This window comes from Schistocerca nitens, chromosome 3 (genome assembly GCF_023898315.1).
Source record: "Schistocerca nitens isolate TAMUIC-IGC-003100 chromosome 3, iqSchNite1.1, whole genome shotgun sequence".
Lineage (NCBI taxonomy): Eukaryota > Metazoa > Arthropoda > Insecta > Orthoptera > Acrididae > Schistocerca > Schistocerca nitens.
This window is the reverse complement of record NC_064616.1, coordinates 534,219,655-534,247,212: the sequence shown is the minus strand read 5'-3', so window position 1 is coordinate 534,247,212 and position 27,558 is coordinate 534,219,655. Positions and strand designations below refer to the sequence as shown.

The 27,558-nt window shown below is 44.4% G+C and overlaps 1 protein-coding gene across 1 annotated transcript in view; it reads right to left on the bottom strand.

The window, feature by feature from the left end:
* Nucleotides 1-21,837, bottom strand: part of LOC126249320 (uncharacterized) — a 90,006-nt gene extending 68,169 nt beyond the window's left edge. The window contains exon 1 of the mRNA XM_049950974.1: nt 21,707-21,837. Coding sequence (XP_049806931.1) covers nt 21,707-21,837 — 131 coding nt within the window. The remainder of the gene's footprint in view (nt 1-21,706) is intronic.
* Nucleotides 21,838-27,558: the final 5,721 nt, after the last annotated feature.

Below are 27,558 nucleotides of genomic sequence, written 5' to 3'. Positions count from 1 at the left end.
AGTGCTCCAAGCTAGTGGGGGTGGAGTATTTATGTAGTCGAGATGAGGCTCCCTTCTACGACATTATTTGTAAGGATAGAATCGGTTCTGCTCTTCTAGAGTTGTCAGCGGTCTTTATTTCCGCTACATTTGCTTAACGAACTCGATCCTCTGACGGGGTGAGCCGTGCGAACTGTTGCAAGGCGCCCTAGACAACGCGGCTACCCCGCGCGGCCGCGTAACTGAGTAACGCCGGCTGTTCGAACTTAGAAAATTTTACTCTTCAGTTTCCTTACTAATTTATCGCGTAACGGATGCTCGGATGCTACAATGGACATGGAAAGACAACATATACCAATTTAAAAAAAAGAAAAAAACAAGTGCGAGGAAGACTCGCGGCGCGGGATTAGCCGAGCGATCTAAGGCGCTGCAGTCATGGACTGTGCGGCTGGTCCCGGCGGAGGTTCGAGTCCTCCCTCGGGCGTGGGTGTGTGTGTTTGTCCTTAGAATAATTTAGGTTAAGTAATGTGTAAGCTTAGGGACTGATGACCTTAGCAGTTAAGTCCCACAAGATTTCACAAACATTTGAACATTTTTTGACGACTCGTGCATTGAGGGTCATGTACAAACTTAATTAGTATATAGCTAGTTCATCTATACATTTCGATGAGTGAGTTTGGGAATATCAATCGCTTCCCACGCCCGGGTTCCCGGGTTCGATTCCCGGCGGAATCAGGGATTTTCTCTGCCTCGTGATGGCTGGGTGTTGTGTGCTGTCCTTAGGTTAGTTAGGTTTAAGTAGTTCTAAGTTCTAGGAGACTGATGACCATAGATGTTAAGTCCCATAGTGCTCAGAGCCATTTTGAATATCAAAATTTGTGACATAAATGGGCGTATCTCTTGACTGCTCTGACTGAAAAGCGTTTTTAGCGGAGCACAGACACTGTCGAACTTAGTATTAAATATAAACTTCAGTTTGATACCTCTGCCTGTTCCTGAGAAAAAGTTATCTTAACAGACAGACAGATTCTATAAGGATTCCGTTTTTACCGATGGAGGTACAGAACCAAAAACCAATGATGATAGCACTACCATTCTCGCCCGTATGTACAATGGGTACATTATTTAAACTAAACTGGTAAACTGGTATTTCAAGTTACCTGAGTAGGTCAAGTTTCTTTCCTTTCTAACCTATCTGCATTACCTCTAAATTCTCTCTCTCTCTCTCTCTCTCTCTCTCTCTCTCTCTCTCTCTCTTGCGCGCGCGCGCGCACACACACACACACACACACACACACACACACACAGAGAGAGAGAGAGAGAGAGAGAGGGAGAGAGAGAGAGAGAGAGAGAGAGAGAGAGAGAGAGAGAGAGAGACGCACACACTCTGTGGGTGATTCGTTGAACATTATACTACCCAATTATTGTGAATCATAAGTAATGCTCCCACGAAGACTTTACATTCTTTTAAGTGATACTGGCGGCTTGGCAAACGTTTAGTTTTTTTTTACTGGAATGATTTTAGCTGCCACATCTTTCATACTGAAGTACCTTAGTCCAATTATATGAATAATGGTGTGAATGGTTTAACTGTCTTAGCCTCAAGCACCATATCACGTAGGTCGTTCACTACAAATGCCTTTCCTCTATAGCGCAGAAATACCATCAGTCAGTTTTTATTTTTATTTTTATTTTGTGTATCACAAATATCATTCCACGTGACACTACAGTTCACTGCAGTTCGGCGGTTGTAATGGAAAATGTTAGAAACATCACTAAGTATAGCTCTTTTGATACATAAGGCTGCTTAGCAGTTTGCACCTTTCCAATGCCATGTCTATTTGGTTTATACAGTAATGCAACCAGTTATAGCTTAACTGAATGTCATGCGTGACTGTTTACGAGTTCATTGATGTACAGTGCTGCTTTGCGAAGAGAAAGAGGTGAACTGTTTGGTCAGTAAGGACAAAAGGTTAGTAGAACGTATATTATACTTTACTCCTCTCTAGCCACGCAACTGAAAAGAATACGTTACTTTGACTCTCTGAGATTTTTGGACCTGATGCCATTCCAAAACGTTTAGCTTAGTTCAGGACACTCACTTTAGTTTTTCAGAATACATTTGAGCGTGATCGTCATCATCAATATCTATTTACTTATATGAGTACTACGCTCCTTAACAAACTCACGGATGGCAATTTATGCAAAGACATTGACAAAAGCGATTCATATATCGGTGAATTTTAATACCTTCCTTGAATCAGACAACGTGACGCATACTTTCTCTTGTGACGGGGCGTCTAGAAGAATCAGAAAGCAAGATATCGCAAAATTGTTGTTTCAAAACGTGCGCACCAGGCGCCTGTGTGGCACGAATGGGGACGACAGCGCAGTTAATTGGATGTCGAAGGTGCTCCGTGTCGTCCTCGAGGCGCACCGCAACCTAACACAAGGATATTGACGTCAAATTAGCCAGTCTCGCTGGGGCCAAGGCGCCTTCACAAGGAACACGGAGGCGCTTCCTGAGATGTCCAAAAACTGCGCTGGGAGGCCAAGGTACGAGGCTGTCACAGAGATGACGTTGACATCAACGAAATTTTGTTTTTGTAAGGATCAATGAAACGAAAACGAGACGTATGGAAAAAGTAAGTAAAGCATTCATTGTTTCAAAAGTAATCGCCGTAACAGTTAATACATTTATGCCTCTGTGAGACAAGATGGTCATTGCCTTCATGGAAAAATATTTGCCGTTGCTTATGCAACCAGGATTGTACCCAGGCGTGCACCTCTCCGTCTGAAGGAAAATAACAGCCACAAATGGCTTTCTTCAGGGTTTCAATAACATGGAAACAGTACGGAGAGGTATCAGGACAGTAAGAAAGATGTGTAAGGTCTTCCCAACGGAACTTCTGTAGCGTAGTCTAAACAACCTTGGCAATATGTGGGCGTATATGTTCAATATAAATATACCCCGGTACTCTTCTTTATATGAGGTCACGAATATTTTGAGAAAACATGTTGTTCTTTTGCAGTACATAGACTCTTCAGAATCTTGGTGCATAACAAATTTGTTATTATTATTATTAAGAATCTATGAAAATATTCGCTAATGTTACATCAGTCATTTCTCTAAAATCTAATTTCAGAAACAACAATAATTTTTGTATCATAATGATTTCCTATGTAATGCAAGAACTGTTCCTGCAATTCTTGGCCGGCCAGGATGGCCGAGCGGCTCTAGGTGCTACAGTCTGGAACCGCGCGACCGCAACGGTCACAGGTTCGAATACTGCCTCGGGCATGGATGTCTGTGATGTCCTTAGGTTAGTTACGTTTAAGTAGTTCTACGTTCTAGGGGACTGATGACCTCAGATGTTAAGTCCCATAGTGCTCAGAGCCATCTGAACCATTTTTTTTTGCAGTTCTTGGTACACAGTCATTTTAACAAACAGAAGCAATAAAAGGTAAAATAACTTTACGGTCGCATATCATAGTCATGATCGCTATAGTGACTGAAGAATTTTAAGGGTTTAAATTGTCAAGTTGTATGAAAATGGATTTAGCTTTTCCGATTTTATTGTACGTCAATATAACTTCTAACAAGTTTTCTCACTTGCTGTGTGAGTAGCCATTGAAATGAACTTCGCACACAGCTTGTGGTCTTTATATGCTGATTCTGATTACTTAAAAAGTCTACCACAAATGAAATTTTCCCGCAGCAATGTATGTTTCCATTGGTGCCTTTTTACGGAAACTTAGCGACTGCAGGCGAGGATCCGTCGTGGCCTGTCAGTACTGCTTGCATCCGCCTCGTACCGCCCCATGCTCCTGACACTTGGGTGCAGTGGTGAGATATTTAAAAGCAGCTTAAATTTTAAATCGCCTTTTCGCGTATTTTTCCTACTTTGTCTGCGTACACTAACCCTCTATTATCAAATGACTTATCATACTTGTAGTATCACAGCAGAGCTGTTTTACACAAACCTATTATAATACGGTGGTATTGTACATGTCTTCTAGCTTTCTAATCTGTTCGAAGCAGCGGCTAGCATGGAGAACTCGCCCCGCCTGTAGACTATGTCAATGAAATTCTTCCATCGTTTCATACGTAATTACCGCATTATTTATGGAGACTGCTCAGAATAAACATCAACTAGGTTTTTAAAAAAATACAAGTATTTCGACAGAAGTACACTTTTCCAGTGACACATGAGAGTACTGTGTGAAGATGAGGTTAATTTAAGAAGTCAAAGACTGAGCACGTAAAATACTGAGAGCGTAGCATACACCCTATATACCAAAATCCCTTATAGTCAATTAAGCATGGTAAAATTTGATTCCGTGATGAAAGTTGAGAAGAAAGTAGTAGACAACTGGAATCACCCTCGTTTGGAACTCTGTTTGTTTGCGGAAACTACCTGTTTCCTAGAGTTAAAATGGTTCAAATTGCTATGAGCACTATGGGACTTAACTTCTGAGGTCATCAGTCCCCTATAACTTAGAACTACTTAAACCTAACTAACCTAAGGACGTCACACACATCCATGCCCGAGGCAGGATTCAAACCTGCGACCGTAGCAGTCGCGCGGTTCCAGACTGTAGCGTCTAGAGCCGCTCGGCCACTCCGGCCGGTTTCTAGCTTTCATTCTGTCATACGAAGTACACTATTGTCACAATTTGCCAAATTTATGTTCTTTTAACTTTGTGGCCTGATGCTCTTCTTACCATCACAGTCGTTAGTTAACTTGTCTGCGAAGCGTATTAACATTGTTCTGTGTGTTATCGTACATAAATTGTTTCTATATTGCTTGTCCGAGGCAGAGATTAGAACCAGCCCAGAATCTGGCTGAACGAATTTGAAAAACCTATCAAAAGCCACCCTGAGGCTTACCGGTGTAGTTGACCAATTGTCAAAAATCCTCGCGGATTTCATCCATGTTTGGCTCACCTTCCTGACACCCAAGTGCAAGTGCGTTAAGTTATGCGAACATGTATGTTAGTGGACTTTACTAGCATTAGCGTACATTTATTTTAACGATAGGAAAGTTTTTAGAAAATGTTTTATTCGTCATTTGAATTAGCCTAGTCATGTGCATATCAGTTTTAAATCTTTGCATTATCTATAGGACAGAGAGAACAACGAAAGTTTTAGAATGAAGAGATACTACTAAATAGAATGTTACAATTGGTGGTTTTGCAGCTGAAAATACATTTCATACCTCTTTTTTCGCGAACCGCTATGGCGTGTTCAACGGGGTTCAACATTAAGATGTGCGTGGTTGAAATGGGGAAGGGTCCCTCTAAGACCTCCCAGTTCGGAAGCACCCCGTGTACCACCCACGCACCATAGTTGATCACGCTACAAATGTATGTGTCTACAGCCTAGTGTCTGCTCTAGCGCCTGAAGGATAGGCACCACCTTCGACACCTCTCAATCGATGTTTGCTTGCCTTCAGGTGCTAGAGACGCCACGTAGCTGAATGTGTGTCGAAGTTTCAGACAGATGCATTTGTAACGTGCTAATGTAATGTACGTGGGTGGTACCCGGGGTATCACCGAACTGAGAAGTCTTAGAGGGACTCTTTGCCATTTTATCGTCTTCATGACGATCTTTCCTGACACAGATCACGTTCAAGATTCGTCGGTCAGTTTTAAACGGTACCTTGTGGTTCCAACCCGTACACGAGAGCGAAAATTGCAGTCGTCCTGCCCTCCAAAGGTTTCAGATCATGTTTAATGAGGACGCAGGTCTTAAATGTCTTTAGAGCAAGACTGAAACGTCCGAGGGACACAGAAGTCTCAAAGGTTGTCTAGAACGTCTTCCTGCTGCTCGTCTCATGGCTAACAGTCAGTTTGGACCGAGAAATATGTGGATATCAACGCCCCAGGCAAAGTGGTGATTTCATTGACGCTCTTTATGCCAATCATTAGTTCCTTTTGGTGCCGAATAAGAGCGACGGTGTGTCTGAAATGTTTTCCACGGCTATTTATAAGAAAACAGCTTGATTTCTGGGCTGAGTGTCACGGTTCTAATCTACATAGTAGAGGCGTCAAAAGAAGAAGTGAACGGTAGGTAACAGGGGCTATAACGACCTTTCCATCATGTTACACGTCCACAGTAGTGTTGGGCAGAATTGTGAGAGTTGTGGTGTAGTTTGACCCATGCGTGACGTCATTAAACCACCTTACACGTCACATAAACTTCTAAGCTGCGGCCTTTGTGTCGATAGGTTGCCGTTAGAAGCGTCGTCGAGCACAAGGGTCAGGTCGCAGGGCATCACGTTTTGCACCATTACAGAGGAAAGTAGTATGCATGTTTGAGGCAAATTTCAAAGTTATTCATCGCAGTAGGAGATAATTACTGATTTTCGAAAAAGTGATTCTTTAATTCTATTGCGCAGTGCAGTTCACTACCTCTCTACAGACAAACAGGTGAGTATTCGGCGTTGCTCGGGTATTTCTTTATTCCAGTCCTGGTAGCACATCTCCTTCGTTCCCCTCTCCTCCGCCTTCCTGTACACCCTTCTCCTTCCCATTCTCTCTTTCCACCTCCTCCACCCTCACCTCCTATCTCCTCCCTCCCCTCTTTCTATATCCACGTCTTCCTCCCCATTCTCTCTCTCCATCTCCTCCTCCCCCTTCTCTGTCAGTCTCCTCTTTTTCCATCTCTTCCTATCTCCTTCGTCCCTCGCTCTCGGTCCATCTCCTCTTCCCTATCTCTATCCATTTCCTCTTTCTTGTCAATTTGTCCACGTTCTCCTCTTCCCTCTCTCAGTCCCTGTCCTCTTTCCCTTTCACTCTATCGATTCCCTTCTCTTTTCTTCCTCTGTCTGTCTCCTCCTCCCCTCTATCTCTTTTCCAGCCCTTCCTCCCACACATCTGTGCCTGTGTCCTCCTGTGCGATCTCGTATCATAATAACAATTTTTTAGGTACATTAAGCGGCATATGTAGATACTGTCTGTGAAATGTGTTGCAAAGTCCTTTGTTCGGATGACAGCTGTCTGTGGTTATCACACCCCTTAATAGGAATCACGTCCCGCCGTTAGCAGTGTCCATAGGACCATCGTCAGTCGCGGGGACTTCGGACTTCGGTGTAGTTATCGTCTTTAAATAAAAACGTCATTTCTGTTGATGACATTGTGCAATTTTTTCAGTTACTTTCCATTCTATACTACAGCAGTTCTTCCTGCGTAAGGTCAAAGCTTCATCCAGCTATGTTACTTAGAGGGACACATCATGCCGAAGTTACTTTCAACCTTACGTTTGGAATACCAATGTATGAAAATTAATTGTACTGTATAATATTTGTCTTCTCTAGGCTTATTTAATGGGTGATGACGAGAGTTAATTGGCACCTGATGATGACTTAAATAGTATGTTAAGAAAAATCTTGTTTTATTCTTTTAGCGATATTAGTCGAAAATCGATGATGATGATTGCAAAAGCCGAGATCCGACTCACGCTGTACGTAAACGACACTAGAGGCATCGGTGCCATGTTTTCATATATGACAGTGAAATGCTACTATTACTACAACTAAACACACTGCGCAACAGAATTAAAGCGACAATTCATCCTTGTGCTCACAAAACCATTTCTCGTAGGTCTTGGAACACAGCTTTACCATTGGGGAACAAACATTGTACCATGGAATGGAACTCATCAGCCGGAATGAACACACAATCCTTGACAGTACGGCGACATTGCAGAGCAACCATGGGAGTTAATTGAAACCACGATAAGGCAACCCAAATCCTAACCGAACTCTCGCCATGTTTCACTCTTGGGGCATAAACTCCGCCACAGGTTGGAAACAGTGTGAAATAAGACTCCCTCATGGACAGAGAGATGAGTAGAGGGGGGAGGAAGAGGACATGGACAGAGAGATGGGGGAGGAGGAGATGGATACACAGACAGGGCCAGGGAGAGATAGAATGTGTGGAATGTGTGGGGTGGAGGTGGAGGTGGGGGACATAGAGCGGCGGAAAAAGGTGAAGGACAAAGAGAAGGGCGACGGGGATGGAGAGAGAGAGAGAGAGAGAGAGAGAGAGAGAGAGAGAAAGTAGGAAATGTACTAACAGAACTGGAATAACTATATATTCTTGCAATGCGGAGTACTTAGCTATCTACCTGTAAAGAAAATTAATGAAATAAACTGCGCAACAGAATTAAAGAATAACTTTTTCGAAAACCAGTACTTGTCTCCCACTGCGACGAATACCTTTGACATTTTCCTCAAAGCTGCGTATGACCTTCCCCTCTAACGGTGTAGAATCGTGGCGTCCTGCGATGTCACCCTTGGGCTCGACGATGCTTCAGACAGTAAACTGTCGACACAGAGGCCACAGCTCAAAAGTTATGTCAGATGCGAGGTAGAATAATGATGCCACATTGGCACCAAACGTTACTGCAACTATGCCCGACGCCACCGTGGACGTGTCACACGATAGGAAGGTACTCACTGCTCTTTTTACGCACATTTCATCCACTCTTTTGACGCCTTTGCGATGGTGGTTAGAATCGCGACGCCCCGCGTTCTAATCACGTTATTTTGTTATGAGTGGCCGACGAATACATTCAAGACACACCGCCACTACCATCCCTGTTGCGCTTTAGCCTTTGAAAACGAGAGTTACGATCCCGCTACCTTCCAAACATGTCAGATGACGTTTAATGGGGATGCAGCGCCTAAACGTCGCTATAGACGGTTTGGAACATCCTATGGCGGCATTAGTGTCAAAGGTTGCCCAGAACGTCTTCCTGCTGCTCGTCGCCCTGCTAACAGTCATTGTGACCCGAAATGTGTGACCATCAACGTCCCAAGGAAAGTGATGATTTCATTGACGCACTTTACACCAGACCAAGACTCACCAAATTTGAGCGACGACGTGTCTGTAATGTTTTACTGGATTACTCATAAGGAAAACGCGCGATTTCAAAGCTGATTGTCGCGGTTCTAACTTCTATAGGAGAGGAGTGAAACAAAGGGGTGAAATGTGTATAAGAGGGGCTATAACGACCCTCGCATCGTGTGACATGTCCACAGTAGCGTTGGGTGGAACTATGGTGACGTTTGGTGCCTATGTGACATCATTAAACTACCTTATACATCATATGAACTTCTTGGCTGTGGCATTTGTGTCGATACTTTGCTGTTTAAAGCGTCGTTGAGCCCAAGGATCACGTAGATGGGCGCAACGCTTTTTCTCTATTAGACAGGAAAATGGTATGCGCTTGGAGGCTTACTTCAAACTTATTCGTCGCAATGGGAGACAATTACTGGTCTTCGAAAAAGTCATCCTTCAATTCTGTTGCTCAATATAGTTCATTATCTCTCTTTATAGATAAACAGCCAAGTACTCTGCGTTTCACGGGTATGTATTTATTCTAATTCTATTATTACATCTCCTCCTTGCTCTCTCATTGTTAATCTCTTCCCTCGCTTCCCTGTCCATCACCTACTCTTCCTCTCTCTTCCCATGCCCTCCGTACGTCGCTCTCTGTCGATCTTCTCTTCCTTTTCTCAGTCCATTTCCTCCTCCCTGCATCATTGTCCATTTCCGCCTGCACCTTCAGTCCACCTCTTCCTCTCCCTTTTCTCTATCCATGCCTTCATCTTTTCTTTCACTCTCCATCTCCTCCTCACCTCTCTCTGTCCAGGTCCTCTTCCCTCATAGGTGTCCATCTCCTCCTGTCCCCTCTCTGTTTTAACAACATTCTAGGTATGTTTAGCGGCATATGTAGATACTGTCTAGGAAATGAGTTGCGAAATTCTTTGGTGGGATGAGTCTTCCTTCACACTGTTTCGGGTTTCGGTGACGTTTTGGGGAAACTTATCGTGTTTTCCATGGCCACCCATAGTTACTCTGTAGTGTCGATGTACTGACAAGTATCATTTGAACATTTTGGCTGATCAGGTCCATCCAGTGGTACAATCTTTGGTCAGCAGTGGTGATGCTGTGTTTCAAGATGACAGGTTGTCCGTTCTCACAACACCCCCCGTCGTCGAGAACTAGTTTTGTGAGCACGAGGATGAATTATCGCTTTAATTCTGTTCCGCAGTGTATTTCGTTGTTGTGTTAGAATGATTTAATACCCATAAATGAAAACATGGCATTGATTTCTCCAGTGCCTTTTCCTTATGGCGTGAGTAGGATTCATGCATTTGAGATTAATACCAGTGACGTTCGACTAACCTCGCTAAAAGAACCAACAGCGATATTTTTTGATATACCGGGTGATCAAAAAGTCAGTATAAATTTGAAAACTGAATAAATCACGGAATAATGTAGATAGAGAGGTACAAATTGACACACATGCTTGGAATGACATGGGGTTTTATTAGAACAAAAAAAATACAAAAGTTCACAAAATGTCCGACATATGGCGCTTCATCTGGTCAGAATACCAATAATTAGCATAACAAAGTAAGACAAAGCAAAGATGATGTTCTTTACAGGAAATGCTCAATATGTCCACCGTCATTCCTCAACAATAGCTGTAGTCGAGGAATAAAGTTGTGAACAGCACTGTTAAGCATGTCCGGAGTTATGGTGAGACATTGGCGTCAGATGTTGTCTTTCAGCGTCCCTAGAGATGTCGGTCGATCACGATACACTTGCGACTTCAGGTAACCCCAAAGCCAATAATCGCACGGACTGAGGTCTGGGGACCTGGGAGGCCAAGCATGACGAAAATGGCAGCTGAGCACACGATCATCACCAAACGACGCACGCAAGAGATCTTTCACACGTCTAGCAATATGGGGTGTTTTTTCTTTTTGTTCTAATAAAATCCCATGCCATTCCAAGCATGTGTGTCAATTTTTACCACTCTATCTACATTATTCCGTGGTTTATTAAGTTTTCAAATTTATACCGACTTTTTCATCAGCCGGTCTTACGTAAGTTGGCCTCAGGTGGCAGTTGACTCTCTTAACCACGCATAAAATAATCCTGGAAAAGACACATATTTTACAATACAATTAGTGTTCACACAATGGTGTTCCAAACATAAGGACGAAAGTAACTTCTGCATGATATGTCTCTACTAAGTAACATAGCTCAATGAAACTAGGACCTTACGTAGAAAGAACTGCTACAGTATAGAACGGAGGGTAGCTGAAAGAATTACACGTCATCAGCAGAAATGACACTTTCATTCAAAGATAGTAATTACACTGAAGTCACTGCGATTTATGATGGTCCCCAGAACATTACTACAGGCGGGATATGGTGCCCAGTATGGAGTGTGATCACCGCGGACGGGAGTTCATACTTTACAATGAGCTGCCATACCGGCCCTAAGCTTCATAAGGAATTCTCGTGGCCGGGCATTCCATTTCTCCACCAGCGCGGTTGAACACTGCTGGATGGTCGATGGTGCATGCGGACGTGCTTCAGTACGTGTCCCCAACGCATTCCACACGTGCTCCATGGGACTTAAGTCGGCGGTGCAGACAAGCCAGTCCATTCGCCGAATATCATCTCATTCCTAGAGCTCTTCCACCAGCGCTGTTCGTTGCAGTCGCCCACCGTTATCCATAAAATTGAAGTCACGGCCGAATACACCTCTGAAAAGTTGCACGTAGAAAAGGACTGCAGTTTCACATTACCGTTGACCAGTGATTATATCGAGTTCAATGATTTGGAGACAAGTACGCCAATACAACATTATGCTTCCCCACACCATAATACCTAGCCCGCCACAACAAAGTACAAGAAACAATGGAGAATAGGCGTACTCACCCCCATATCTTTGAACACGGTACATTCACTGGTAACCGATCTTGTGACCCTCTGATCCTTAAGCATGTGCGTCGTTTCAGCGATCAATTCGACACTGACTTCATTTTTATAGATGACAGATCATGACAGCTTAGAACAGCGCAGGTGAAAAGTGTTCTTTGGACTCTGAGGATAATCGACCAATGGACTGTCCTTCCAGTTCATGGATTTTAAGTCCCATCAAGCACGTGTGAGATGACTTGGAAAGACTTATCACAGCACTTTCACATGTAAAAAAGACCGTCCAGCAGGAGTCAACCGCACTTATACGGGAATGGAATTCCCTATCAAAATAACTGCTTACTAACGTGGTGGCCGGCATGAAAGCACGCTGCAAAGCGTACATTACCGTCATGGTGATCACACGCCGCATTAAGATCCATGTTCGCCCTATTTTAACGTCAATATCACCACCAGAAATCGCTGTGACTTAAGAGCACTTATTGTCTTCTAATAAATATGTCATTTCTTTTTGGTGACATTGTGTAGCTCTTTCATTTATCTTCCGTTCTATACTATAGCAATTCTTTCAACATAAGTTCCAAGTTCCATCGAGGTATGTTACTCAGCAGACACACATCATACGAAAGTTACTTTCGTCCTTACATTTGGAACACCAGATTATGAACAGAAATTATACTAAATTATGTTCGTCTCCTCTATGGTTACTTCATGTTTGATTACGAGGGTTAATTGCCACGTAATGATGACTTAATTAGTATGTCAAGATAATATCTTTGTCTTTTCCTATAGGCCGGCCAGTGTGGCCGAGCGGTTCTAGGCGCTTCAGTCTGGAACCGCGCGACCGCTACGGTCGCAGGTTTGAATCCTGCCTCGGGCATGGATGTGTGTGATGTCCTTAGGTTAGTTAGGTTTAAGTAGTTCTAAGTTCTAGGGAACTCATGACCTCAGATGTTAAGTCCCATAGTGCTCAGAGCCATTTGAACCATTTTTTTTCTTTTAGACATATTAGTCGTAAACGACTGATGATGATCTCAAATGCCGAAATCTGACTCAGTCCATAAGGAAATGGCACTAGAGAAATCACTGCAGTGTTCCCATGTATGAGTATGAAATATCTCTACCACATCAACGAAATGCTCTACATGACAGAATCAAAGTGACAGTCCATCCTCGTCCTCACAAAGCCAGTTCTCAAAGACGGGAGTTGCTGTGAGAAGAGAAACCCCGTTGTCTTGGAACACTGCACCAACTATGGGCAACAAACATTGTACTATGGAATAGACCTGATCAGCCAAAATGATCACATAATCCTTGGTAGTACAGCGACCTTGTAGAGTAGCCATGGAGGCTTGGAAACCACTATAAGCCTGCCCAAATCGTAACGAACTCCCTCCGTGTTTCACTCTTTGGACATAAACTCGGCCTCAAGTTGGAAACAGTGTGAAATAAGACTCGTCCGACCAAAGGACTTTGCAACACATTTCACAGACGATATTTACATATGACGCCGAGTATATTTAATTAATTGTTATTCATACAGAGAGAGTGGGGAGGAGAAGCTGGACGGGGGATGGATAGACAGAAAGGAGTGAAGGAGGTGGACTGATAGAGGGTGGAAGAAGAGATGAACAAACGGGGTCAAGGAGGAAACGGACAGAGAAAGGGGAGAGGAACAGACAGAGAGCAAGGAGTGAGATGATGGAAAGAGACAGGTTCCAGAAAGAGAAGAAATGTGAGAGGGATGAGGAGGAGGTGGTCAGAAGGACGGGGAGTAGGAAATGGACAGAGAAAGGGAAGAGGAGATCAACCGAGAGCGGAGGATGGAGGAGATAGAGAGGGAGGAAGAGATGGGCGGAGAAAGGGGACGGAGAGAGGGGAGGGGGGGGGGAGGCAGAGATTGACAAAGAGGGAATGGTGGATATAGAGAGTGGGAGTGGAGAATATAGACAGAGAGAGGCGGAACAATGAGAACGGCAGAGAGATAGACGGAGGAGACGGAGGGAGAAAGAGAGAGGGAAGGAGGAGATGCTCGAACAGAACTGGAATGAATGCATATTCGAGTAACACCGAGTACTGAGCTGTTTATACACAAAGAGAGATAATGAGCTACAGTGCGGAACAGAATTAAAGGATCACTTTTTCGCAAACATGTAATTATCTCACATTACGACGAGGAAATTCGAAATGTGCCTCAAAGTGAGTACCACTTGCATCTGTAATGGCACAAAAGCGTGGCGCCCTGCGAGCTGACCTTTGGGCAAAACGACGCTTCAAACAGGAAAGTGCTGACTCGAATGCAATTCTTAGTAGTTCATGTGAGGTGTGAAACGGGTTAATGATGTCACACTGGCCCCAAATTTCAATACAAGTCAGCCCAACGCCGCCGAGAACTTGGTACACGATGGGAAGGTCGTCGTATCAACTCTTGCCTACATTTTACCCTTCCTTTTGACGCCTCTGTGATGGAAGTTGTAACAGTGACGCCCAGCGTTGAAATCACGTGGTTCTCTTATGTGTGATGCATCGCCTCAGAATCGACACGGAATGGCCTAAGGAGGTAGCATAGAGGAGAGTCAATGAAACCACCACTTTCCGTGGGTCGTCGATACCCACACATTTTGCGATGTAAAACGAGAGATCGCGGTGGGGTGAGCAAGATGAAGGTGTTCTTGAAACCATTGACACTGCTGACTCCGTCGGACGCTTCAACCATTCTCTAAGGACATTAGTGGAGGCATCCCTATTAAACGTGATCTGACCCCTTTGAAGGACAGAGGATTTTGCTGTCGTTTACAGATTAGAACCACTAGGGAACGTTCAAAGCCACTCGACAGAATTTGAACGTGATCCGTGGCAGGAAAGGGCCCTTACGCGTTTTCAGCCGTATGCTTTCGCGCGCTCTAATTGCGTGATCCCCAGGAAGGGGCAGGGGGGAGGGGGTGAAACATAAGGATCTGCCTGAATAAAAAGGCAAAGGGTTCCTCTGAGACGTCCCCTTGCGCAACAGCCTGGGTACCACCTACGCTCCTAGCTAATCACGTTACAAATGTACCTGTCTGAAACTTCAAATACATTAAACCTTGTAGTTGCTCTAGCGCCTGAGGGCTCTGCAACCCTTTCGACGTCTCTTAGGCCTTGGTTGCTTTCCTTCAGGCGCTTGAGCATCCACAAGTTTCAGGCTGGTACATTTGCTACGTGCTCTGCTATGGTGCGTGAATGGTACGCAGGGTAATGCCGAAGTGGTAGTTCTCAGAGGGAACATTTTCCATTTTATTCAAGCATATCTTAACGTTGAAACTCCGTAATCAAAGCACAGAAGGGGCAAAAAAGGAGAGATGAAAATGCACACTAGGCTTTTCTGTGACAGATAACGATCAGATTTGATCGAATGGTCTTGAACTGCCTCTAGTGGTTCCAAATTGTACACGCGAACCAAAATTACTGTCGCGCTGCTCTACAAACTTATCATATCCCGATTAATTTGGATGCGACCCTTATATGATGTTCGAGTAGAATTGAAATTTCCGAGGAGAGACAGCAGTGTCAAAGGTCGTCAAGGCGGTCTTCATGTTGTTCATCGCACGATATGTTTGGGTATCATCGCCCCAGGGAAAGTGGTAGTTTCATTGACGCGCTTTATACCAACCCCTGAGGCTTTCTCGTGCCGACTATCACCGGCGTAGTGTCTGGAATGTATTCCTTAGGCACTCATAACAAAACCACATGATTTTAAAGCTTGGCGTCTCAGTTTCAACCTCCAACGCAGTGGCATCAAAATAAGTGCTGAAATGTGTGTAAGAGGGTGACAAGTCTACACTAGCATTGGGTAGAATTGTGGTGACATTTGGTGCTTATGTGACATCATTAAACTACCTTAAATATCACACGAACTTCTGGGCTGTGGCCTTTGTGTCGATACTTTGCTGTTTTAAGCGTCGTCGAGCCCAAGTGTCACTTCAGCGGGCGCCACGCTTTTTTAGAGAGAAAAGTGGTGTCCACCTTTGAAGCTAATTTCAATTTTAAATGCCGTAAATTGGAGGCAGTAGCTGGTTACGAAAAAGTGGACCTTTAATTGCGCAGTGTAGTTCATTTCCCCTCTTGACAGATAAACAGCTAAGTACTCTGTGTTTCCCGTGCATACAATTATTCCAATTCTATTAGCATACCTCCTCGTTCCCTCTCTATCCATCCCCGCCGCCTTCCTCTCTGTCCCCCTTGTTCCCTCTCTCTCTATCCACATCCTTCACTCCCTCCCTCCATCTCCACCTGTCCCCCTCTCTGTGTTCATCCCCTCCTCCCCCTCTCTCTGTCTCTCTCCTCCTCCCCCTCTTTCCGTCTCCTCTGTCCCTCTCCCTCTGTCCATCTCCTCTTCCCATTCTCTGTTCATTTCCTCCTACCTGCCCTCTGTTCATCTCCTAACTCACCTTGTCAGTCTGGAACCGCGCGACCGTTACGGTCGCAGGTTCGAATCCTGCATCGGGCATGGATGTGTGTGATGTCCTTAGGTTAGTTAGGTTTAAGTAGTTCTAAGTTCTAGGGGACTGAAGACCTTAGCAGTTAAGTCCCATGGTGCTCAGAGCCATTTGAATCTTCGTCTGTCCATCTCCTACGCCCATATCTCTGTATCTAGCCTCTTCTCCTCATATGTGTGTCCATATCCACAATCTCCCCTTTTTAACTTAATAGCAACTTTTACGTACATACGTACACTGAGGCATATGTACATACTGTCTGTGAAATTTGTTCAAAAAATGGTTCAAATGGCTCTGAGCACTATGGAACTTAACGTCTGAGGTCATCAGTCCCCTAGAACTTAGAACTACTTAAACCTAACTAACTTAAGGACATCACACACATCCATGCCCTATGCAGGATTCGAACCTGCGAACGTAGCAGTCACGCGGTTCCTGACTGAAGCGCCTAGAACCGCTCGGTCACCGCGGCTGGCGTGAAATGTGTTGCAAAGTACTTTGGTCGGATGTGTCTTGTGTCATACTGTATCCACCTTCTGGTCAAGTTAATGTCTCAAGAGTGAAATAAGACGAGAGTTCGGTTACTTTTTGAGCAGACTTATAGTGGTTTAGATTTCCTTCTAGAGTTACTCCGCAACGTCGCTCTACTAGCAAGAATCAGGTACATTCCGTAGTACAATTTATGTTGCACAACGTTGATGCCGTGTTCCAAAACGAGAGGGTCTTTGTTCTTGCAGCGCCTCCCGTCGTCGGCAACCAGTTCATTGACCACGAAGTTGAACTGTCGCCTTAATTCCGTCACGTAGAATATTTCGTTGATGCGGTAGAGACATTTCATACTCATACATGGACACAAATCTATGATTTTTCTAGAGCCACTTCCTTGTGGCATGAGTCAGATTTCGGTATTTGAGATCATCATCAGTGGTTTTCGACTAATATGTCTAAAAGAATAAACAAAGATATTTTGTTGATGTATTACTTAAGTCATCATTACGTGCTAATTGTAGCTCGTAATCAAACCCGAAATAACCATAGAGGAGAGAAATATTATATAGTGTAATTACTGTTGATACACTGGTGTTCCAAACATAACGATGAAAGTAATTTTCGAATGACGTGCCTCTCGTGAGTAATATATCTTGACTTGACCTTATAAAGAAACAGTTGCTACAATATAGAATGGAAGGTAAATGAATGAGTTACACTATGTTACCAACAGAAATAACGTATTTGTTAAAAGACAATAATGACTCTGAAGTCACAGCGATTTATGATGGTCCTCTGGACTGCTCAGGGGCTGGGTGTTGTGTTGTCTTCATTATCATCATCGACACGCAAGTCGCCGAAATGGTGTTATCTCAAAAGACTTGCACCAGGCGACCGTTCTACCCGACGAGAGGCCCTAGCCACACGAAATTTCATTTCATTTCATCATAAATCCCTGTGACTTCAGTGGAATTATTGTCTTTGAATGAAAGTGTAATTTCTGTTAGTTACATTATATAATGCTTTCAGTTACCTGCTGTACTATACTGTAGCTGTTGTGTTTATGTATGGTCCATGTTTCATCGAGCTGCATCACTTAGCAATCACATATCATATGGAAGTTCCTTTCGACCTAGTGTTTTGTGCAGCACTGTATATAAACACTCCATCTGCACTTTATGGAGCACAAGCTCGAAATTGGAGGGGCGGGTATAAAATCGAGCATGTCCATTTCAAAGGATCCATCCAGAAATTTGTCTTGAGTGGTTTAGGGAAACCATCGACAACCTTAATATTGATGGTCGGTGTTCCAAATTCGATTCAATATCCAACCACTGAGTATATTTTTCCGTTTCTACCTCACTATCCAATGTGAAGAAAAACAGTACTAGCATTATCAGTATGTCACTCCATCCATCAGTACGTCACTCCAGTCTCAAAAAGATGTTGGTCGAATGAGTAATTCAACGGTTGTGGGGAGTAAACTGCAGTACTGTGTACCCTTAGATGTGACTATGGTTAGTGGTTACCGATGTTTTGAAGTAGGTAATATGGCAACAAACCTATAATGTGTACAGTATTCTTCATTAATTCGTTCTAGATGTGCACGATGCGTTACACCGATCGATTTTAAGCAGTCTCCGTGGAAGGTAAAAGGGACATACTCATAAAAAAGAGCACTCCAAGAAAGAAAAATTGACGCGCCACGAATAAATTATCCGAATGTGGCGGAAATCAGTAGGTATGATGTACATGTAAAGACAAGCAAATGACTACAGTTCCTGAAATTAGGATGGTTTATTCAAGAGAAAGGATTTCACCAATTCAACTATTCAAAAATGTTCAAATGTGTGTGAAATATTATGGGACTTAACTGCTATGGTCATCAGTCCTTAAGCCTACACACTATTTAACCTAAATTGTCCTAAGGACAAACACACGCACCCATGCCCGAGTGAGGACTCGAACCTCCGTCGGGTTCAACTAGTCAGTAACACGTTGGCCCACCTCTCGTCTTTAGGCAAGCAGTTATTCGGCTTGGTATTGATTGATAGAGCTGTTCCATGTCTTCCTCAGTGATACCGTGCCAAATTATGTCTAGATGGTGCGTTAGATGGACAAAATTCCGAGATGGTTGAACGGCCCTGCCCATCATTCTCCAAACGACCTTAAATCGGGACAGATCCGGCTTCCTAGCTGGCCAAGGTAGGGTTAGACAAGCACGAAGACAAGCAGCAGGAACTCTTCCAGCCAGCCGCGGTGGCCGTGCGGTTCTAGGCGCTGCAGTCCGGAGCCGCGGGACTGCTACGGTCGCAGGTTCGAATCCTGCCTCGGGCATGGATGTGTGTGATGTCTTTAGGTTAGTTAGGTTTAAGTAGTTCTAAGTTCTAGGGGACTGATGACCACAGATGTTAAGTCCCATAGTGCTCAGAGCCATTTGAACCATTTGAACTCTTCCCATGCCCGGGCGGGCGTTATGTTGCTGAAATGTGAGCCCAGGATGGCTTACCATGAAGGATGAAAAACGGGGCGTAGAATATCGTGGACGTATCACTGTGCCGTAAGGGTGCCGCAGATGACAAACAAAAGGGTCTAGCTATGAAACAAAAGGGCACACCTGGTTGTCGGGCCGTATGGCGGGCGATAGTCATGTTGGTATCCCACCGCTGTCCGAGGCGTCTCCACACACGTCTTTGGTCTGAAATCTAATTGGCTGGAGTAGAAATGTCTTCAGTGATGAGTCCTACTTCGATCTGAGCCCCTGCGACCAGCGAAGACGTGTCAGGAGACGCTATGGACAGTGGTGGGTTACTAGCCTCACTCGCCCGTCATATGACCGGGCAACCAGGAGTAATTGTATGGGGTACCATTCCATTTCATAGCAGGATGCCTTTGGTTGTCATCCGCAGCACCCTTACTGCACAGCGGTAGATCGGCGATATTCTACATCCCGTTTCATTGCTCGTCATGGGAAGCCATCCTGGCGTTCCATTTCAGCAACATAATGCGCACTCGCCCACGGTGAGACTTTCTACAGCTTGTCTTCGTACTTGGCAAACCCTGTCTTGGCCAGAAGGGTCGCCGAAACTCTCTTCTATTGAAAACGTTCGGAGGGATATGGACGCGGCCCTAAATAGCTCGGGATTTTGACAATTTAACGTGCCAATTGGAAAGAAGGACATCCAACAACTGTTTCAATCAGTACCAAGTCACTTAACTGCTTGTATAAGGGCCAGAGGAGGAACAAAACATTACTGAATTGCTCAATTTGTGAATCCTTTTCACTTGAATAAATCATCCAATTTTTCTGAAATTGTAATAATTTGTTTGTCTTTAGATATAAATCAAGTCGCCCGATATCTGTCCCATTTGTATAATTCCTTCGGGGTGTATGACCTTTTCTTGTTTTAGTGTGTATTTTTAAAGTAAAATAGCACGTTTTATGCAGTTACTTACAGAAAGTTTTATATTTCGGCACGTAGCATTGTAGACGTTCGACAACATACGATTGTTACAAACATGGCCACGCTTTCTTTTCCGCATGGACTGGACCAAATCAGATTTATCTCCAGTGATCCATGCCAGTGCGCAAGGCCTGTTTCTAAAACTGTGTATACAATTCTTTTTGTTGTTGTTTTTGGGGTGTACCGGCGGTTATCAGCGCCCTTACAAATATTAAAAGGAACGAATATGGTTAAAAGGGCTAAAAACGTTGGTGCACTCACTCACTCACTCACTTACTCATTATATTTACAGATGTCGTTTTGCAGCAGTATACTGGGAACGCTCATATGTTACTCTAAATCCCTCTTACCGAAATGCGTGATAAGAATGTAGATAAGACGTTCTTTACTTCACTCTGGCATGCAGTGAAGTCTGAGGACGCTAGAGCAAATAAATAGTATGGTCGGCATTGTCTTATCAACTGCTGAATCTTGCAGCGAATAATTTTTGTCGGACAGACCTACTTTAGGGATGAATATTGTCTTCTTTACCGTTAATAATATGAGAACTGGTGGACTGTATTTGGCGTAGGTTCTGTGGGCGTAAATATGACGTGCCTCGCGGAGAAACTTAAAGCTACGACTACAGCACAGACGCGAAAGGTCAGAGCGGCATGCGCTGGCTCGTCTCTCTTTAAGGTTGCTTGCCTCTCAGCAAACCGCCGCTTCTAAGAAACGCGGGGGCGTTCATTAAGAGCAACTGCCGTGTGCCAATATATCTGCAGCGGCTACTGTCTAGCGCGCAACAATCGCCGTACGTTATAAACACTAGGATTACCTAGAGATTCTCTCCACTCCCAGCGGCACGTATACAGCAGTTTCGAATTTTTCGTCGTAGCTCACACTGCAAAATCTGAAGTCTATTCCTGGGAATGTATTTCTTTGTTTCCATTTAATCCAAACGAGTTGACGCAACTGAAAAGTTCATTCACTGAGGTCAGAGTAAATGCTCAATTTACGTAAATTATTAGTTAAGAATTTCTTAATTATTTTTATGTTGGTCGTGGGCTGAGGAATGAGTATCAGTGTGGTTGTGCCGTCAAAATTTTACGGTCTCTTCAGTAGCAGAGATATACTGCTCTCTTGATAATGAATGAAAGGATAACTACCATGACAATACTGAAGCAACATGACAATACTGAGGAGAAAAGAAAATATTGCTGCAAGATATCTTCTTTATCGTAAGGAACAACAGCAAACAGAAGAAGTTACTCATTCCTTCGTACAGACCACATAATTCCCTTATCGAATAAAATAACGATGCTACGGGACACATGCTCGACTGTAATTCTCTATTACCGTCAGTGAAATACTCTGAATTGAACAGAACTATTAATTTGATTACAAGATAGGAAGCACAATGCAAAGCGTCTTGCAGTGTTTTAATTTACAGTAGAGTATGCCATTATCTCGACAAATCAAGACGCACTACATTGTAGAACCAGAATTAAGTAGTAAAAAGATGAAAACGACAATACTGGCCTCCGAAGCTCGCAAAAACGTGAAACTTACCCGCTGTCAGCGAATTTGGTTGGTGACGTTGGCGTAGCTGCTTTTGTCGGGTGCACGACCTGACTCCAAGCCTTCCACACGTCGAACTGCCCAAGACAAGTGCAGTGCCACAGCTGGCAACAGAACCACATGTCTGGCGTGCCTTGCTCTACTCGGCCATGTGTAAGCCTGTGCCTCCGACCTAAGCCACTGCGCCTCCACTTCCCCTGCGGCGCCGCGCCTAGCGCGCCCCCACCACGCCGCCATCCCCTCCACCGCCACAGAGGGCTTGCTGAATGAAGCTCGAGCTGCGTGACGTCAGCGACCAATCAATGTTTCTGCCCACGCTGGCTGGCGCAATGTTTCTTGGGACTGGGCCAATTTCTGCACCCTTAGGCACGCCACTACAACGCGAAAAGTGCCGGGAAAAGGCTGGTTTCATGCTGTATTGCCTGTTTCTCATTAACCGACAGAGACACGAGTCTGATTTATAGAAAACGCCACGTAAATGAAAGAAAAACATTGCCCTCGTCAGACTGGTTAACGTGAATGGGTGTAAATCTATAATACACGATGTGTACCAATAAGAAATATAACGGCGTTATTAATTATACTATGAATCCAGTTTAACGTCGACACTTATTTTATGAAAAACAGTACTGTCTAATATTTCTGTTCATAGACTGCAGAGAAATGGGAGAATATACAGAAAAAGGTATACATACGCCTAAGGCAACAACAATATTTCTCTGATTGGCACAGTAAGTTATCCATATCATTACAAATTATAAAAATAGATGTATGTATCTATGTATGTTCCACATCTCCTACTAAACCACTGGACCCATTTCAAGCAATCTTCGTACGCATATCACTTACTGTCTCGAAATAGTCACTGGAAGGGTAATAACCACCTATCAATGAAAGGGGTGGGGGTGGGATATGAAAAATTAGTATGACCCATAACACGTGAAAACCTGTAAATTACTCATTCAGTGTTTGAGAGTGGAACACTTTCAGACTTGCAACAAACTTTACACATTATTTCAAACTTTTACGAAGCTTTTTCTCACTGACGACCACCACAAAATGATGAAAGGAAAAAAGTTTATCGCTTACTAGATTTTCGCTGTTCATGGTGTGAAAGTGCCGCATGAAGTATGACGTTTTAATTTATTACTTCTTTCCTGATAATAGTATTCATGAAACATTTTGCAGTCAGAATTTACATATGCCACTGAATGTACCAGAAAAACTACATCACTATACGCCACTTAGTTCAGGAGATACGTCGTCATAAACACCGAAATACATGAAAAACTACCGTATCATGTAAGATATTTAAATTTATTACCTCATTGCTACTAACTCTATTCACTACACTTTTCGCAGACAGAAGCCATATACACTCCTGGAAATGGAAAAAAGAACACATTGACACCGGTGTGTCAGACCCACCATACTTGCTCCGGACACTGCGAGAGGACTGTACAAGCAATGATCACACGCACGGCACAGCGGACACACCAGGAACCGCCTTGTTGGCCGTCGAATGGCGCTAGCTGCGCAGCATTTGTGCACCGCCGCCGTCAGTGTCAGCCAGTTTGCCGTGGCATACGGAGCTCCATCGCAGTCTTTAACACTGGTAGCATGCCGCGACAGCGTGGACGTGAACCGTATGTGCAGTTGACGGACTTTGAGCGAGGGCGTATAGTGGGCATGCGGGAGGCCGGGTGGACGTACCGCCGAATTGCTCAACACGTGGGGCGTGAGGTCTCCACAGTACATCGATGTTGTCGCCAGTGGTCGGCGGAAGGTGCACGTGCCCGTCGACCTGGGACCGGACCGCAGCGACGCACGGATGCACGCCAAGACCGTAGGTTCCTACGCAGTGCCGTAGGGGACCGCACCGCCACTTCCCAGCAAATTAGGGACACTGTTGCTCCTGGGGTATCGGCGAGGACCATTCGCAACCGTCTCCATGAAGCTGGGCTACGGTCCCGCACACCGTTAGGCCGTCTTCCGCTCACGCCCCAACATCGTGCAGCCCGCCTCCAGTGGTGTCGCGACAGGCGTGAATGGAGGGACGAATGGAGACGTGTCGTCTTCAGCGATGAGAGTCGCTTCTGCCTTGGTGCCAATGATGGTCGTATGCGTGTTTGGCGCCGTGCAGGTGAGCGCCACAATCAGGACTGCATACGACCGAGGCACACAGGGCCAACACCCGGCATCATGGTGTGGGGAGCGATCTCCTACACTGGCCGTACACCACCGGTGATCGTCGAGGGGACACTGAATAGTGCACGGTACATCCAAACCGTCATCGAACCCATCGTTCTACCATTCCTAGACCGGCAAGGGAACTTGCTGTTCCAACAGGACAATGCACGTCCGCATGTATCCCGTGCCACCCAACGTGCTCTAGAAGGTGTAAGTCAACTACCCTGGCCAGCAAGATCTCCGGATCTGTCCCCCATTGAGCATGTTTGGGACTGGATGAAGCGTCGTCTCACGCGGTCTGCACGTCCAGCACGAACGCTGGTCCAACTGAGGCGCCAGGTGGAAATGGCATGGCAAGCCGTTCCACAGGACTACATCCAGCATCTCTACGATCGTCTCCATGGGAGAATAGCAGCCTGCATTGCTGCGAAAGGTGGATATACACTGTACTAGTGCCGACATTGTGCATGCTCTGTTGCCTGTGTCTATGTGCCTGTGGTTCTGTCAGTGTGATCATGTGATGTATCTGACCCCAGGAATGTGTCAATAAAGTTTCCCCTTCCTGGGACAATGAATTCACGGTGTTCTTATTTCAATTTCCAGGAGTGTATAACACTAGCTGTACATGCAAATTTATGTCATTGTACGTCGCATAGTTCAGGAGATACGACTTCATAAACATTGAGCTGCCTGAAAAGGAAACTGCAGGGTGACATTCGCTACACATTGAGATGAAGTATGCTGTACAAATATGCGTGAAATATGTTAAATATGTGTGAAACATATTTGAAATGTGCGTATCCGGGCAAAGCCACGGGTAAAAAGCTTATCCTTAATCGCTGGAACCATTTCAATAAAATTTGGTGCCCATATTAGACGCATCTACATCTACATCTACATCCATACTCCGCAAGCCACCTGACGGGTTGTGGCGGAGGGTACCTCTATCGGTTCTCCCTTCTCTTCCATTCCCGTATTGTTCGTGGAAAGAAAGATTGTCGGTATGCCTCTGTGTGGGCTTTAATCCCTCTGATTTTATCATCATGGTCTCTTCGCGAAATATACGTAGGATGGAGCAATATACTGCTTGACTCCTCGGTGAATGTATGTTATCGAAACTTCAATAAAAGCCCGTACCGAGCTACTGAGCGTCTCTCTTGCAGAGTCTTCCAAAAGAGTCTATCTATCATCTCCGTAACGCTTTCGCGATTACTACACGATCCTGTAACGAAGCGCGCTGCTCTCCGTTGGATCTTCTCTACCTCTTCTATCAACCGAGTCCAGTACGGATCCCACACCGGTGAGCAGTATTCAAGCAGTGGGCAAACCAGTGTACTGTAACCTACTTCCTTTGTTTTCGGGCTGCATTTCCCTAGGATTCTTCCAATGAATCTCAGTCTGGCATCTGCTTTACTGACGATTAATTTTATATGGTCATTCCATTTTAAATCACTCTTAATGCCTACTTCCAGATAGTTTATGGAATTAACTGCTTCCAGTTGCTGACCTGCTATATTGTAACTAAATGATAAAGGATCTTTCTTTCTATGTATTCGCAGCACATTACACTTGTCTACATTGAGATTCAATTGCCATTCCCTGCACCATGCGTCAATTCGTTGCGGGTCCTCCTGCACTTCAGTACAATTTTCACTTATTACAGCCTTTCGACATACTACATCATTATCCGCAAAAAGCCTCAGTGAACTTCCGACGTTATCCACAAGGTCACATATATATATTGTGAATAGCAACGGTCCTACGACACTCCCCTGCGGCACACCTGAAATCATTCTTACTTCCAAAGACTTCTCTCCATTGAGAATGACATGCTGCGTTCTGTTATCTAGGAACTCTTCAATCCAATCACACAAATGGTCTGATACTCCATATGCTCTTACTTTGTTCATTAAACGACTGTGGCCGGCCGCGGTGGTCTAGCGGTTCTAGGCGCTCAGTCCGGAACCGCACGACTGCTACGGTCGCAGGTTCGAATCCTGCCTCGGGCATGGATGTGTGTGATGGCCTTAGGTTAGTTGGGTTTAAGTAGTTCTAAGTTCTAGGGAACTGATGACCACAGATGTTAAGTCCCCTAGTGCTCAGAGCCATTTGAACGATTTAAACGACTGTGGGGAACTGTATCAAACGCCTTGCGGAAGTCAAGAAACACGGCATCTACCTGGGAACCCGTGTCTATGGCCCTCTGAGTCTTATGGACGAATAGCGCGAGCTGGGTTTCACACGATCGTCTTTTTCGAAACCCATGCTGATCCCTACATAGTAGATTTCTAGTCTCCAGAAAAGTCATTATACCCGGACATAATACGTGTTCCAAAATTCTACAACTGATCGACGTTAGAGATATAGGTCTATAGTTCTGCACATCTGTTCGACGTCCCTTCTCGAAAATGGGGATGACCTGTGCCCTTTTCCAATCTTTTGGAACGCTACGCTCTTCTAGAGACCTACTGTACACCGCTGCAAGAAGAGGGGCAAGTTCCTTCACGTACTCTGTGTAAAATCGAACTGGTATCCCATCTGGTTCAGCGGCCTTTCCTCTTTTGATCGATTTTAATTGTTTTTCTAGCCCTCTGTCATCTATTTCGACATCTACCATTTTGTGATCTGTGCTACAATCTAGAGAAGGAACTACAGTGCAGTCTTCCTCTGTAAAACAGCTTTGGAAAAAGACATTTGGTATTTCGGCCTTTAGTCTGTCATCCTCTATTTCAGTACCATTTTGGTCACAGTGTCTAGACATTTTGTTTTGATCCACCTACCGCTTTAACATAAGACCAAAATTTCGCAAGATTTTCTGCCAAGTCAGTACATAGAACTTTACTTTCGAATTCGTTGACACCTCTCGCATAGCCCTCATCACACTACATTTCGCTCCGTGTAATTTTTGTTTGTCTGCTAGACTTCGGCTATGTTTATGTTTGCTGTGAAGTTCCGTTTGCTTCCGTACTATTCTTTCTTGTGATGTGCATATGTAGAAAGTAACAGAAGAAAAAGTAAACAATCTGGAAATAAATACTATAAGGGTAAGAAGTACCAGCCTCCTATAGGGATGAGTGTGATAATGTTAAAAGAGAAGGGAGGACGAGGGGATGGACAGCCAACAAGGAGAATAGAGGAGATGGACTAATAGAAGCTTGGAACAAATAAATTCCCGAACAATGCTGGGTGCAAATTTTTTGATAGTCGCTTCTCTGTTTTGTCCGACGACTGTAAAGTGAGTAATTTTCATCGTTGACTCAGTGACGTAAGTGAAACTTTCATTTTCGATAACCATAAGCTCTTAACGGATTAAAAATTCCTGAAGTCGCAAAATTGGAAGTCAGAGAATTCCAAATCTGAATGAAATTTGATGCACTTCTCACGGAGCTGATGTCCTTTGATAACGCCTTTGTGGTCGAAGCTGAAAAATAACTGAAAAGTGGATTGATTCTTTATCAATCCGTGCCTCTTGTTCCGTATTTTTTCATGCTGTTGATGCAGAGGAGTTACGTAGCGCTCAACTGTTATTTTTCACTATGACCAAGGAAGTTTACAAGGTAAATCCTATCTATAGCGCAGAAAACGTTAGCAATAGTGGTTCGGGCATATGAATTGGACTTGTCGTTTTATGGCACAGGCTAACGAAGGTTTCT